The sequence below is a fragment of the Manacus candei genome, unplaced genomic scaffold (assembly GCF_025592945.1).
Source record: "Manacus candei isolate 608988 ecotype Guabito, Panama unplaced genomic scaffold, ASM2559294v1 h1tg000068l, whole genome shotgun sequence".
NCBI classification, from domain to species: Eukaryota; Metazoa; Chordata; class Aves; order Passeriformes; family Pipridae; genus Manacus; species Manacus candei.
In genome coordinates, this window is record NW_026138116.1 from 135,208 (window position 1) to 150,647 (window position 15,440).

Consider the following 15,440-nt stretch of genomic DNA (forward strand, 5'->3'; position numbering starts at 1 on the left):
ATTGTCACTGTATGTTATCACTATTATTGTTCCCTATGCTATGATGTTAATCAGCAGGATGAATGGGAAACCTCCCTCTCTAATAACTCCCTTGGGAATGCCTCTATTGCATAAGCTCTACAGTTTTGTGTTTGGGCTGACATTCTGAAACAGTCAAGAAAACCTTTAATGATAAGTTCAATCATGTGTCTTGTATGTTTGTTCTGGCACCTTCTTCTAACATTTCATATCTCTTGTCATTAAATAAATTTATTTTTTATCTATAACTGTTGTCTAGTAAAAAACAAGCAAATGTACAAAAATCTACTCTGATCCCTAAAAAAAAAAAAAGAGAGAATTCTTATAACCATACTTTTTCAGTAATTCATATTTTGTCAGGGTATTAAAAGAACTTATGCATATGCCTAAGCTTGAGCAGATTGGATAACTGCTAAAGCAAGTACAGAGGAAGTGCCAAGGAAAGCTCTCTGCAGGTGGCAAAGTAGAGACAGCATGGTTGAACTGAGAGAATGTGATACTTCAGTTAAATTCAGACTCCTTTGAGACTGATTGTATTATCAGGGAAAGATGTGACATTCAGGATCATTTTCTGGTGTAGGTTCGTAGGTTGCAAGAGGGCTGTGAGAAGCAAAGGTTTGTAGCACATCTTATTGAACCAGTTGGTAGGTGAAATTCATAAACATCAGAAAAAATGGATAAATATCAGACAAAAGAGTATTTCTTCATGTCTGAAGCAGCAGTATTTTATTGATCATGATCATGGATATTCGTAATACCTTCCATTGGTGTGGATTTTTAGTGCATCAAAGCCCAGGAATGTTGTAGCTGGCAGATAATGGAATTATCTACAAGGGGAATTAAGCACCCTGGAGGACCAAGAGCAGGGTTTAAAGTAGCTTTGACATGGGCTGTTTTCTTCCATCTGGTCTAGGTTATGAATCTGTGCCTCATCAACTGCTGATCTCGTACCCAGTTCTCATCGAAATGAGTTTCCCCCTGCACTGCACTATGTTTACTGCTCTTCTGCCTATTTCTAATACTCCCAAGTAAAAAAATCCCTGCTATCCCAAACTGTTTTGAGTCTTTCACCAGTCTGTACTGATCCATGAGACACCAGCTGAACTCCGGGAGTATCACTGTGGTGTTGAGATCTTTAAGTCTGTTTTTGTTTTCCACTGAAAGTCTTATAAGATAAACAGTGCTTTACCTCAGAGCATGAATGTCCAATATAGGCTGAAAGAAAGAAGGACATCTGGCATTCAGCTGTCTTCTGATGTATCGTGTTTCATTTCATCACATCTATACAATTGTAGTAATCAAAAATATTATTTTGGAAACAACTTTTTTTTCCACCTATATAAAACTGTTACCTTCATTAGTCTTCCTTACAAATAAATACTGTGAGACTTCAAAACAAAATCATAGCAAAATAATTTGCATAAGATCCACTGAACTGCAAAGTAACAAAATGCTAAATGGAAACTATCAGAATGACTAGAGGTAAAGAAAAGGCCAAAAGCTTTCACAGTCCTGTCCAGAAATATATTTTCTTTACTTATTTAAGACAAAACTTCCACTGGCCAATGTGGAGTTTGTGTCTGTGTGACAACTGTTGTGATAAAAGTAATAATTATTAAAATGTAGCATGTTCCTATGAATGTCCAGTTATCTATTGTTTAAAAAAAATGTTAAAATGAATTCTACCTTTATATACTTTAGAAGTTATTTGAATCGTGTGAAATAAGCTGAGAAATAACTTGGAATTCATAAGTTTTATTGGAATGACTATCTGCAATGAATGAGCCATAGCTCAGGAACAAAAAGGTCTGGATAGAGATTTATATGTTCAGTTTGCCTGCAGCACCATATTTCAACATTTACTTGCAAAGCATGAATTAACACTCCACAGTAATATTACAAGTCAGTGTTACAGTTATTCATGAATTTCATTAGTTTCAACTTTTCAACAGTATTTTATCCTGTTAAAATTGCAGAACAGTTTATTTATTAATATACTCCAAGGGAAAGAGTGACAGCATTTCAATATCAGATTCTTAATTTTTCCATGTTGACCTGGAATTTCTCAATTTTCATTTTTTAATCTTGCCTCCTAAGTAAAAAAAAAAATCTTTCTACTTTTTTTTCCCCCCCCCCTGCAAAACAGTGGGTACTGGGCATTTTTTTTTTAAAAATGCAAATCAATGATCCTGTCAGGTGTGCATTCTGCTTTAACCTCCCATGAGCAGGGGCAGGGGCAGAAGATGTAAAGCAATGTATTTATCATCAAGTCTTGTTCCCAGCTAAAATTTTGATAGCAGAATACAGATAATATGTCACGAAATTCCAAATAAAGAACTTGCCTCAAAATGTTTAATTCATGTAGCTAGGTTTGTTTTCATAGCATCTCCTGCTGGTCTTATTCCTCATCGTTCAAAACCCAGCTGCAGATCCACATTTTTCAAGCAGACATCCTTCTCTGTGCCTGACTCCATTCCATAACCAGATGACCACTATTATGGGTCCCCTTTCAGGAACCGTGTCCAGCTACCAACTTGACTAGATTGGAGAGACAGTATTAGCATGCACTCAGATCATCTATCCTGCGGTGAGGGGAAGTTACTCATGCCTAGTTCATGTCCTCATCTTCTGGAGTCACTCAGGTGAATAATGCCATCATTATACCTGTGCACAGATCCCTGCATCTTGCAAACCAGGGGACAGATCGATGTGCCTGATGAGCTACACAGCTGACGGTGGGCACCAGAAAAGACTGTGTGGCTCCAGAGGAGCTCTGCCATGCCATTCCCTAAAGGAATATATTAGTGGCCTTGGGAATGCTGCAGCTTATGCCCCAGCCCTTGCACAAGGCTCTGTTGAAGGCAGAATTTACCTGTGCAGAGAACTGTACTTGGAGTTGTTATTACAAACTATTACCTTGTGTGCAAATAACACAAATTGTCATTTTAAATTGAAGCATTGTATATCAGAAACTACCAATCTCCAGTATTGCTGAACAGAAATTATTACCAGTACCCACTAAAACAGGTCAGTATTTTCACCCAGGTGCAACTAACTCAATGAGGACCATATTAATCAGGAACAATTAACTTATATTTGTGCTGTGGATGTTGCTGGTGCTAAGGAAACAGATATCTTCCAGTCTGAAGGCTCATGAATGCAAACATGGGTTGTGATTTTAAATTGGGATTCTTAGTCAGTGTGTGGCTTTCTTAGTTGACAAGAGACAGATATGAAGCAAGAATGGGAGATGAGAAGAAAAGAGAACAATGATCTACCTCAGACAGGAGTAGGAGTTAGAGAATACTGACAGAATCTGGAATTCAGAGGGATTTATGGTTAGATTTTTACATTAAATTGGAAGGTTTTGATGACAGATTGGGAAAAAGATGGAACAGGAAAGAATATATTTCCTCTGTCCTACATCCTCAGGGAAATAAATGACTGGAGTGTAAGTCTTGTCTATTTCCTTTGGTTTCTGCTGTGGACAACTTTATGCCCATTTGGGCTATATATATTTCACATTTAGTGATTCTCTTTCATCACTTTTTAATAATATTTCATATCCTAAGGATAATCACCCTCTGAGATTTTCTTCTGCTGTTTCTGTGTCATTAACGCAACATTAGTAATTAGGACCTGACTCATACAAATATGAATAGCCTAAGTTTAGGCTGTTGCATTTTTTAGTTCCTGCTGGAGTGCTCATCAAGAGGACTAACTGGATTTTAATCTATTTGCTGTTATAATTAAGGTTCACATAGGCTTTGTAGGTTTTTTCTGTTTTCCAGTAATTAGCAGAACATGATGAAAAAGAATGGGAAGTCCTGATCATTGGCAGTTTAAAGTGCAGTGAAACAATGGACTCTGACACCTTCATATACGATGACAAGAATTACAAAGATAAAAACAGCACTGTTGCGCAGAAATCCAATTAGCATTGAGATTCTACGTTAGGCACCAAACTGTGTATAATTTCCTTATTGCTGGGTCTGTTTTACTTAAACAAAATACCAGTGCAATAAACAGAGATATGAATTTGTTTCAATCACATAGAAAATGGATTTTGAGAGTTTATTTTCATGTAGAATCTGTAGATGTTAGGGTTGTCAGGGCTGCTCTTTTGAACTGAATCTCTCAAACATCCCACCTGAAAACTGTAATATTTCTCTCAATGTTCCAACATTAAAAATTCAAGTCTTTGAAATTCTTCAGCAAAGTTTTTTACAAAATGAAAGATTCTCTGTATTTGGACAGTTGATTTTTCAGAAACAACTGAAAAATGAGTTTGCAAAATATTTCTAACTTCAGTTGGAAAATTAAGCTTGCTTTAACAGTGGTACAAAGTGAAAAACAAAAAATGGAGTGTAACAACCAATCTGCCACACTTGGGTCAGCAAGAGCAAAAGTCATGACGGAAATAGGATCATCTAGGAAAAAAAATAATGATGCTGCTGCCTGACTGTAAAGTTAGAGCAAGAGAAGGAAAAGGCCCTGAACCCGTATTTTCTGTAAACAGAGCAAGTATTCTCTGGGGAAGTAAAATCCTCCTGTGGAAGATGATGCAGAGATGCAGAATAAGTCACACAATAACTTGCTAAGGAGATTTGTGAGAGAACTGGTGGGGTAAGAATACTCTGGGCATTATTCAGAAACACATATTTAGGTGACAAAGGGTATAAAGAGGTGAAAAACAGATTTGAAGATGGGGAAGGAAAGTTCTCAGGCTTGGAAGCTGAGGAGTATGGGGAGAAATAATGAGAGACAACTTGGGGAAAATGTCTTGTAGTGCGTTGAACTCTTTCCCCAACTTTTAGAGAATTGTCATGTCTCATCCTAAGTGATATCGCTACACCACCGGCTACACTGACCGTGCCTCAAATTTGGGTATAATCTGCCTTTCTCAATCAATGACAGAGTAAGGTGAGAAGCTTAAGACTATTGAGGAAGGCACTGTGTAGCCATCAAGTTTAAACTGCATCTTTTCAGAAAATATTCTAGTTATTCAGCTAAAAAAAAAGGTTGGGAGATGGCTGGACAATCATCCTAAATGTCTTCCCTGTAACAGAATTCTACAGAGTAGAATTAGAAGGGAATGTGCAGAAGTGACCTAAAGCATTTTGCACTCAAGGGGTGAACCTTAGCTTTTGCTGCATCCAGATAAAGACACCTTGATCATTATAATCAGCACACTCCATTTCCCGTATTAAAAACAAGATAAATATTTAATCACAGAGCAATTAAGTCTGGATTGGTGCCATTAGTTTATAATAGGTAGACAGAATCTAATACGATACTAATTCACTTATGAACCAGGCGGAATAGATTTATTTATTTATTTATTTTTGTTTCCAAAACTGGTATCTTGAGAATGTTAATGAGATAACAGTTTTTGTAGCTCCTAATTGTTTTACAGCTTACGTACATTAACTGGAATAACATATAGCTATCAGTTAATGTTATCAATATTCCACATAAACTATGAATGGTGTTCTGCAGTGCCTACTCTTTTCAAGTTAAAATAACCAAACAAAAAGCAAGCTGTAGGTCTAATACGTATTTATTGACACAAAGTACATTCGTATTCTAATAGTAAAATAGAATCAATGGTAGCAAATCCGAAAAGGAAATCATGCAAAATACATTGATGCGAAGGAGCTACTGTGGCTTGGTTTATTCCTTTATCTCTTTGTTTCACAAATATTCAAGTTTACTGGACAAGCAAGAATATTACATTTTCAGAAGATTTGAAGGACGAGATAGTTCAAAATACATCAAGTTCAACTTCCATGGGTTTTAGTTAAACCAAGAGACTCCTTTATTTTCTTAGAGCCATGTCATGATGCACCAGTATAACTGGAGCTGGTCCCTAAAATGTTTGGATGTTTATTTAAGTAAGAAAGAACAAATAGTGCACTACAGCATATTCAATCATTGCTGCAGATGCTTCATCCTTAAGTGGTAGAATAAGCATATTTTCTGGAAGACATTTTCCTGATTGCAGTGCCTTCTGGCAGAAGGTCAATAGCACATCTGCTGGGAACATGTTCTTCCAATGCCCTCAAAGCTGTGCCCTACAAAGCAGGCAGCTGAAATGTGGTGAATAAATATGCTATGCTTTGGACAAGAAGAGTGGTCTTGGACAATGGTAGTTTTCTTCTATATGCAGGTGAAATCTACAAAATACCTGAACAGAAGCTTAGTCTTAACCACAAAGGTGGTGCAGAGGCTCAAGGTGCAGGTAGAGGTGGGACCTGACTCTTGCACTGCATTGCTGGAATGGATCTGTGTCATTGTGTGCTTGAATGTATAGGCAAGATGAGATATAAGTGCGTGTCTTGGTATGATTTATTGATCCCCAGAGCTCAGCAGATGCAGGATCATTTCTGTCAAGTTGTTAAAGTAGTCTCTGAAGCATCACAACTCCCACACAGGAACACAGCTGGGGGCATTCAGAACCAGCCCCTGTGTCAGGTAAAGCCTTCACTACAAAGCTGAATTATTAGACAAAGTAGTAAATGTGGGGAAGATCAGAGACCCTCACAAGCTTTTGTTATATTCCTGCCCTTTATGTGCAATAAAGCAGTTTTCTGTTAGAACCTGTAGGAACATTCCTGCTGAATTTGAATGTGTCTCTGTGGAAGACAGTCTCTTTTGAATAGGATTATGTTGTATTTTGGATTTGTGTCTGCTGAAGTGTGAATTCTATAATCTCACATTTGAAAGGGCAGACCTTTCAAAAATTCATTTTGAGTTTTTAAAAGGGTGATGAGGAAAGAAATAGGTCAATATACTTCGGAAAAAAGGTGGCCTATCATCTGTGCGTATATAGGTGGTATGATTTTTAACAGTGTGAAAAAAACATACACGTTAGAAAATTATGTCAAATATAAAGACTCAGAGCTTAGGCTCATCTCAAGTATTTATAAGATATCTAGTGCAGATTTTCACTCATTCCCATTGCAGGGTCCTTCATCTTTGTTGTCAGGGTGCAGGAACTGATAAGCAGAAAGGGTAGAGTGTTGGATTACCTGGACACTGAACTTAATTCAGTGTGATAATCCTTAACTTCTTCCTCATGGGAAGCCTGGGCCATTCTAGCTCCAGCAGCAGGGAGGCTAATTCTGGCTGCTTTTGCACATATTGATTTCAAAATACAGGAGCTCTTGCTGAGTGATCTCTGTCACAGCCTATTTTGAAGAATTTACTTTGGCAGAGGGAGCATCTAAAGAATCATATATGATCAGAACATAGAGGAAAACTTCAAACTACTGATGCTATAACAGTGTGAGAGCTCTCTGATGAAGATTCAAACTTATCAGTGGGAGGAAAACACCCTCTTTGACATTTGTGTAAAGCCAAGAGGGACTTCAGATAAGCTAGTGCTACAAAGGCAAGCAGCTACAGAGTGGTTTTGTTAAATATGAAAACCAAAATAATTTGATACTTTTTATTAGTTTGATGATAACTCCCAATATTTATTTTGATGGCATTTGTAGCTTATTATATCATGAGAGTAACATTACCTATTAGTCCTACTTCAGTAGTATTCCACAAAATAAATGAAGCAATTGTTAACAGTATCTTCATCTTGATGTATATCAAGGTCAATATCAAATTTAGTATTTTTCATAAAAGTTGCGTTATTTCTATATGAAGAGAAAATGGATAGATAAATACTATTAAAAGTGTTAACATTTCTATTTCACTGTCTTTAATTTTACTTTTAAAAAATGTAGTGATTTTGCATGTTTTACTCCATTGGAGTACATATTTCTTTTTTTTTCTCTCTTTATATTTTTCATATTCATCATTTAATCTTGACTTAGTAAGAAATGATAGGCTTTTATGTTTGATCACCTTCCTGTTTTAGCTCACTTTCAGTTATGGGGAATAACACTGGGAAGAAGATGTGATTGATGTAGATTTCTTGTTTAATGACATCCTCTGAAACTGCCTGGTGTTTTTGAATGTCTTCAAAGCATCAGCAGATTTTATATTTAGCAAAAAAAGAAAAAAAAAGCTTATGCTATTTGTTAGAAGCATGAGAAATGGGTTATTTTACAGATGACTATCACTGAACTGGTTTCTTTGCTTTCCTGGCTTTTTTGCTAAAAGAAAACTAATGGTTTCTCTCAAATATGTAATTTGCATTTCAGTATTGCATGATACAAGATTTTCTTATGAAATTTCAGTTGACCGTACTCGTCAGAGAAGAAAATAGATAACATGATTCTGTCTTAAACCACTTTGCAACTCTATTGAGGATGTATTTTTTTGATTCATGCATCTATAAAATCTCAGAGGTTTTTGATGAGAACATCTAAAATTTAAAACCTGCTATGTTGTAAGTTAACTTTCAATATTTTTTTCAAAAACAGCATGAGATTTCAACTGAATAAGCAAATGATATATTTTGGACTCCACTTATTATGTTGGCTAATACCCCTGGAAATGAACAAAGTACTGAAAAGAATAGCAAAAGTGAATAGATCTATTACTTTGAGTGCACAATTAATCTTGCTGACATTATTTTATATGAACACAGATAAAAATGCCTGGAAACCATACCATTGAATTCCTCTGCTCATTAATATTGATCAAATGCTGTTCTCTTTGTGTTGGAAGCCACTTAAAGATTACTTGTAAAAGTATTGCAACACTATTGATTTTAAAAAACCAGTCCCTGAAGTCCACTGTTGTTCAAAATTATTTGACAGGTTTGAATTCTTCTTTTTTTTGGTTTATTTGGAGGGATTTTTTGTGTTCTTGGTTTTTTTGTGTTGCTTTGGTTTTTTTCTTTTTGGTTGTTGTTTAAAAAAAAAAAAAGTATGGGTTTGAACTTGCTGCTATAGACCTGAGTAAGAGAAAACATTAATCAGATGGTGAGGCAATTAATTATACTGCGCTCAATACCATGTTGTTTAAAAACCTACATATCCCTATGGAAGCTAACTGGAACCCCTCATATCTGGAAGCTGTACCTAGACCTTACATACCATTTTGGGGTCTTAAATGGAACAATGGCATGATTAGGGCCCAAATCCTTCAGGACAGTCAAAGCTACAGAACTTGTATCAGGGATCTTGTACACTCAGTTAAAAAAAAAATAAATAAATAAAAAAAGTCATATGTTTGGGTGTTCATGCAATTTAAATATTCTGAAGATGTGTGAACTGAGAGGCTAGTTCTCTGGAGAATTAGGAGAAACGAGGTAGGATGATACAAGCTTTTTAATTTTCAATCAATCATTACTTTAGAACACAGATCAGTCTAACCCATGTCCTTATTAATAAATGAATGTTAACTAGTGAAAGGTGATTGTTTTTTATTAATTTCAGTACATTTAATGAGGATGTTTTGTTACTCTAAAAATAATTTTTGAACTACCAGTTTCTATTAACAACAACAATAAAAGCAAACAAAAATACCTAAAGCAAAATACTTAACATTAACATTGAAAATAATGTTATTATTTATCTATAACCAAATAACAACCATAATTAGGGGGAAAAAAGTCCATATTCTTACTGTGGGGGTTTTTTTCCAGAAGGAAGGCATCATAGAAGACAAACATTAGTTAAAAATACTGTCATGCACCAGTATACTTATTACTGTGCACCTCAAATGACCTTTTAAGCCTTTGTACTTTGGACTGATCTGAGAAAATGCAAAATATAAAGAAAATCAATGGAAGTAGGCTGAACACATACTTAACAAGCTATATGGACAAGCAGCAAGTAAAATGAAAAAGTAATCATTAAAAGATTTGTTGTTCTTGGAAGATTAGAGATCTGCTTGCATAGAAACTATTAATATATGAGGTTACCTGCACCTACTCCCCAAATTGCAGCACTGCAATAGGGACTTGGAAAAAACCCCACAGTTTATATTCATTGGGAGACCAAAAGTACAAGTTATGGAATATGATTTTTCCCAAAATATTCTGAAGGAGAAAGAGCATGAACAGAAGCAGTGATAATTGAAACACCCAAGCCTTCCTAGACCTGATGATATATGTTGTCTAGAATTAAGAATGTAGTGTACCATTACTTTTAAATTGTAATGCAGAATGTGGATGGAGAAAGGCAAAACAGGCAGCAGCCAGGGTCCTTGTTTTCATCTTCATGATTTTTGCCCTTTTTAACTCCCAGCTGCATTTGGAATAAACTGCTGTATATTCGTGTCCCCTGTTTTTTGAGTTCAGTGAGACATATCCTGTGTTTAATGATGTAAACAAAGCATAAATTCTTCAGGGATGTGTCTTGGCTGATGACATAACTTGCAATAGAAATGTGCACCTGGATGTCAGCAACAACATTGGCAATTATAACTTGGGAATATGCCATCATTCAGTTAATTTTTATCTTCTGCAAATTAATATTTTCTTGGAGAGTGTGGTTTCCTCTAATGTAATGTTTGATGAATACTGCTTCTATGAACATCTCTCAGCCCACAATTTGTAACTGAAAACATGAACTAATCAGCAGACCTTCAGAAACACTAAACTTACAGCTCTTTTAGGTTTAAATCACTCAATTCAATCATTCATTGGTTCAATATGATGAAGTGTTGGGTCACAGTAACCCCATGGAACACTCCAGGTAGGGAAAGAGGGGCTGGAAAGCTGGAAAAGGCCCTGGGGGTGCTGGTGACAGCAGCTGGACATGAATCCAGCTGTGCCCAGGTGGGCAAGAGGCCAATGGTCCCTGTGCTGTCCCAGCCATGGTGTGTCCCAGGCCCAGGGCAGTGCCCGTCCCTGTGCTGGGCACTGCTGGGGCCACACCTCGAGTGCTGGGGGCAGTTCTGGGCCCCTCAGACAAGAGAGACATTGAGGGATTGGAGTGTGTCCAAGGAAGAGAACAGAGCTGGGGAAGGGTCTGGAGCACCAGGAGCGGCTGATGGAGCTGGGAGGGGCTCAGCCTGGAGAAAAGGAGGTTCAGGGGAGACCTTCTCATTCTCTGCAACTCCCTGACAGGAGGGTGGAACCAGGGCAGGGTTGGGCTCTGCTCCCAGGGAACAAGGGACAGGACAAGGGGAAATGGCCTCAAGCTTTGTCAGGGGAGGGTCAGATTGGACACTGGGAGGAATTTCTTGCTGGAAAGGGCTGTCAGGCATTGGAAAGGGCTGCCCAGAGAGATGGTGGAGTCACCATCCCTGGAGGAGTCAAAAGAATGACTGGACATTGCACTCAGTGTTCTGAGCTGGGTGACAAGGTGGGGATCAGGCACAGGGTGGACTTGATGGGCTGGGAGGGCTCTTCCAATCTCAATGATTTCATGACTCTGTGATTCTGTAATTCCTAGTGCTGATTTTCAGTAAATTATGTCATAGAATTCTTTTCTGGTTTTTTGGGGTTTTGGTTTTGTTGTTTTGTTTTGTTCTTTTTAATAAGTATGCAGTTGAATGATTATGAGATTGCATTTCAATAAGCAATGAGTACCATCTTTCTGTGTGTATTGCAAAGGTAGCAAATATACTTTATATTGAATTCACAAATCTTTTCACACACAGACTTGTACATGAGGCGTTCTAATCAATGATTGCCAGTTTTTTAAAATGAGATTGGAAAAAAAAAATCACCAAAATGCCAAGTGTTTTCTCCTGGTAAGAGTCATATTGCAGGTGGTATTAATAAGATAATAAAATGTAAAAAGCTTGTAGCATGTGCTGTTAAATGAGTAAACTTTAGACCTCAGGGCAAAAAATTCTGTTATTTAAAGGTATTTAAGGTTGTAGTAATTGTAAACCTAACAAATTAGATCTCACTGCTGAAATTTTATGAATCCTAGCATGTGATTTGTTGGGGGAAAAAAATATTTAGTCAGTAGAGCTTTTTGAAATCATCTTGATGTGCATGTGCTACAAAAGCACTCAGTGGAAAAGGAATAGCTGGTTTAGTAGCTGCAAAGTGCTGGCCCAGATCATCACATATTCAGAAAGTCACCCAAAGCCATAGCAAAAATCTCCTCAGACTACTAACTTGCAATGTAGCGATCATTCAGGGACATTGTACATATCACTCTGTACATGATAAGCATGTTTGATTAATACCTATTTCTTCAGTGGTGTAGAATGCCCTCTATCTTTAATAGGAGAGCAAGATTTAACTTCTCTATCTCCTGTCTTCTCTTACATTAAAAAATAATGCTGTGATTAATGAGTAATAATATGCTTCATATTTTTTCTTGTTCATAAAAATCTGTGCTGGCAAGTTATCTGAAGTAAGTGAAGGGTGTGTTTTAACTGGGTTAGTGGAATGATGATGATGATGATGATGGAATATAAAACCATCCATAAGGCATTTTATTTCTTTAATGAATGCTTATAAATGACTGAAATTATTATACTTGTTACTATGTGTGTATACATTTTTCTCTTTTTTATTCCCCCCTCTCTCAGGACCCTGCATTCCTAATCCATGTCATAATGGTGGGATATGTGAAATTAGTGAAGCATACCGAGGCGACACATTCATAGGATATGTTTGTAAATGTCCAGAGGGATTTAATGGGATTCACTGCCAGCACAGTAAGTTCCACATGGTAAATTTTATTGTATTTATAGATAGGAACTTTTTTATTGTCTGTTAAGTATTAACATGTAATCTGATTTTCTGAAGTATATCAAACTTTACCCTTTATATTGTGAGTCAGCTAATACCACTAAATACTAATGCTACCTTCAGAAAAGGACCTACCTACCTGCTGGACACAACAGTGTGTAATTTGCTATGCATACTTTAGAGCACAGTAACAACAAAGTAAACACATTTTACATGGATTTAATGGAAAAGCATATTTGAAATAGTAGAGATCTCTTATCTCAGTATTGTTTGTGAGTTTGCTTTGATTAATGCTAGACAAAAAGAGGAAAGAAATACTGAAAAGAAATTTCTGAATAAATAGATCTTCTAGATCTTTCTTTACCTATGTCTTTATAATTTATTAAGAAATGTTTTAACTCACAACATTTAAATTCAAAGATAGAAGCACTAGGCTTAAATTGAATGACATTTGATCCTGTCTACAACAGAGTTTCTGGATCTCTTTCTAATCCTTACCACTTATTTGAAGGGCATTTCTTGTTTTTAGGTGAGAATCCTAGACTTACAGTGTGTAGCTACAGAACTGAAAAGCAACCATACAGGAAAAGAAATCTCGAGTGTGCTGGATTTGGCTGGAGCAGACTTAAGTTCCTTCACAGTAGCTGGTGTGGGGTTGGGTTTTGAATTTATACTGGAAACAGCATTGCTAATTCAGGAATGTTTTAGTTACTACTGGGTAGTGCTTCCACAGAGTCTGCTTCTCACACCACCCCACCAGTGATCAAAACCGGTTAGTAAGAGAGTTCATCTGCAAGTGACTGATCAGGTCACATGCTAACCTATAAATATAACCTGCATTATCTGTCAGTTGAATAGAACCTGGGAGTTTTTCCATATGCAGCAAAGGATATGGAACATTTAGAACAGGTGCTTGCCTAAGGAGAGACTCACGAGCCAAATTTTGGGGGGTTTATTTTGTGCATGAGTTGGTTCTTTAACTAAGAGCAGCGTAATTCTTAAAATCTCAAATTATTGCTGCATTTGGAAGCCAACCATTACTCAGAAGATAAAAAATCAAGTAAAACTCAAGAATCCAATTCCATTTGCATGTGAAAGATTAGTTCACTCATTCAGATCAGGGTGAGTAAGTACTGAATCCAGCTTATCTGAATTAATTGGTCCATTTAGATACTTGTCTATAATTTGGTGCGTCAGGGACTAATGCAGTCCAGCTCAACTAACTACTTAATGCTCGTTATGTCCCTTAAATACCCAATGGAAAGTGTCCCCAAAGACATTCAATTTCATTAACTTTGGTCACTCTCTCAGTTAATTACATAGGTAATGTAGGCAGTTCCACTGAGTTAATCTCATGAAAATATTTTGGAGTGATTTTATCATAGTTGTTTCCTGGGTCACCAGTATTCTTTCAAAAATATTGAGATATGTAATAGTTAGCAAATGATCCTGGTAATCAGCAAAGTGTATTTATATCAGCTTCAGAACAAAGTAAAGCTCTCACACAACTGATCCAAGCTCACTGAGGGGAGACCAGAACCCATGGAGGCAGCTAAAGAAATTTGAGAGAAGACAAGTTTAATGTGAACAATTACTCTTTGAGGGACAATGAAAATCAGCCCTTTTCAGAAAATCTGATTTAAGATCTGGTAATAAATCAGATGCACTTTGTAGGTATTCAGAGGCTCCCTAAGGATCTGAGCTGTGAGAAGCAACCAAGGAGCTCTCAAAATCGGGGAGAAGTATGGAATTTTCAGTGGTGGACTTAATATGACTCTTTTATGTTATATCACTTTAGCTCAATTCACAGAATTCCTTTGATACAAATTCCTCAGCTTCATAAAGTTTGGTAATTCAATTCTGAACTCACTGTAAATCATGTAAGAAGTCTGTCGAATTTATCATAAAAAGATAAATTAAAATTACTTCATTGCACGGCACGTCTCTTCTTCTACACATCAAGAATTCCAAAAATCACATTATCATTCTCTTGAACAAGGTTTTTTATCTTGGATTTCTTCATATCTAATGTTATGTTGTGAAATCAATTAAGGTAGGTGATTGATTTTGCAGGAGACATATTCCCAAAGCTATTATTTTATTATTCACTTCAACAAACATCCTGTTAATATTTCTGAGATTTGTTGACCTCCTACACACGTAAATAATTAATATGTGAGTTGTAAAAGATATTATTAGCAATTTCACTGATTGCATATTCTTGATTTAATACAAAATTGGTATTAATTGGCAATGGTTGTCTGAAAAGACTGATTATCCAGTGGCAAAAAAACCCACAACTTCCCATTTCAAGGCTTATAAAGTAACCAGGATTTGGAGAGGAAAGTCTACCTCAGGTAAAAACCTGGGCAGGTTTGAAACCTAGGCAGGAGGTTGGAACTAGACAATCTTTAAAGTGTCTTACAACCCAAACCCAAAACATCCTCTGATTCTATATTAAAGCAGCTTAGAACAAGACAAAGTCCATGGTAATACCCTGAAGAATGAAATGGACATTTTTTTCCAGAGGAAATAAAAAATAAATCCAGAACACTGAAAGATACATACAATATGCATTCTTGTGATTATCAGACAGAGATAGCCAGCTGGAAAAAGGAGGAAATTGAAACATTAGTCACAGTATATATTGCTAGCTGACACTCTACTAGTTGAGATGACAGAGATCCTACTAGGAAAATTCAAGTTTGAAACAATAAAGAGTTCAGATTTAGTGGTTTGATTTGCATGTGGTTTTATATTCTGAGGATCATTAACTCTGTCAGACATAATTAAATGTCTTGCACTCCAAGAATAAAGGTTATTAATCAAACACATTTAATAATGTAAACAACCCGTT

The 15,440-nt window shown here is 36.5% G+C and overlaps 1 protein-coding gene across 3 annotated transcripts in view; it reads left to right on the plus strand.

The window, feature by feature from the left end:
- EDIL3 (EGF like repeats and discoidin domains 3) overlaps window positions 1-15,440 on the plus strand; it is a 235,942-nt gene that overhangs the window by 109,211 nt on the left and 111,291 nt on the right. For all 3 annotated transcript variants that reach the window (XM_051806767.1, XM_051806769.1, XM_051806768.1), the window contains one exon: window positions 12,421-12,549. In XM_051806767.1, the coding sequence (XP_051662727.1) occupies window positions 12,421-12,549 (129 nt within the window). The remainder of the gene's footprint in view (window positions 1-12,420; window positions 12,550-15,440) is intronic.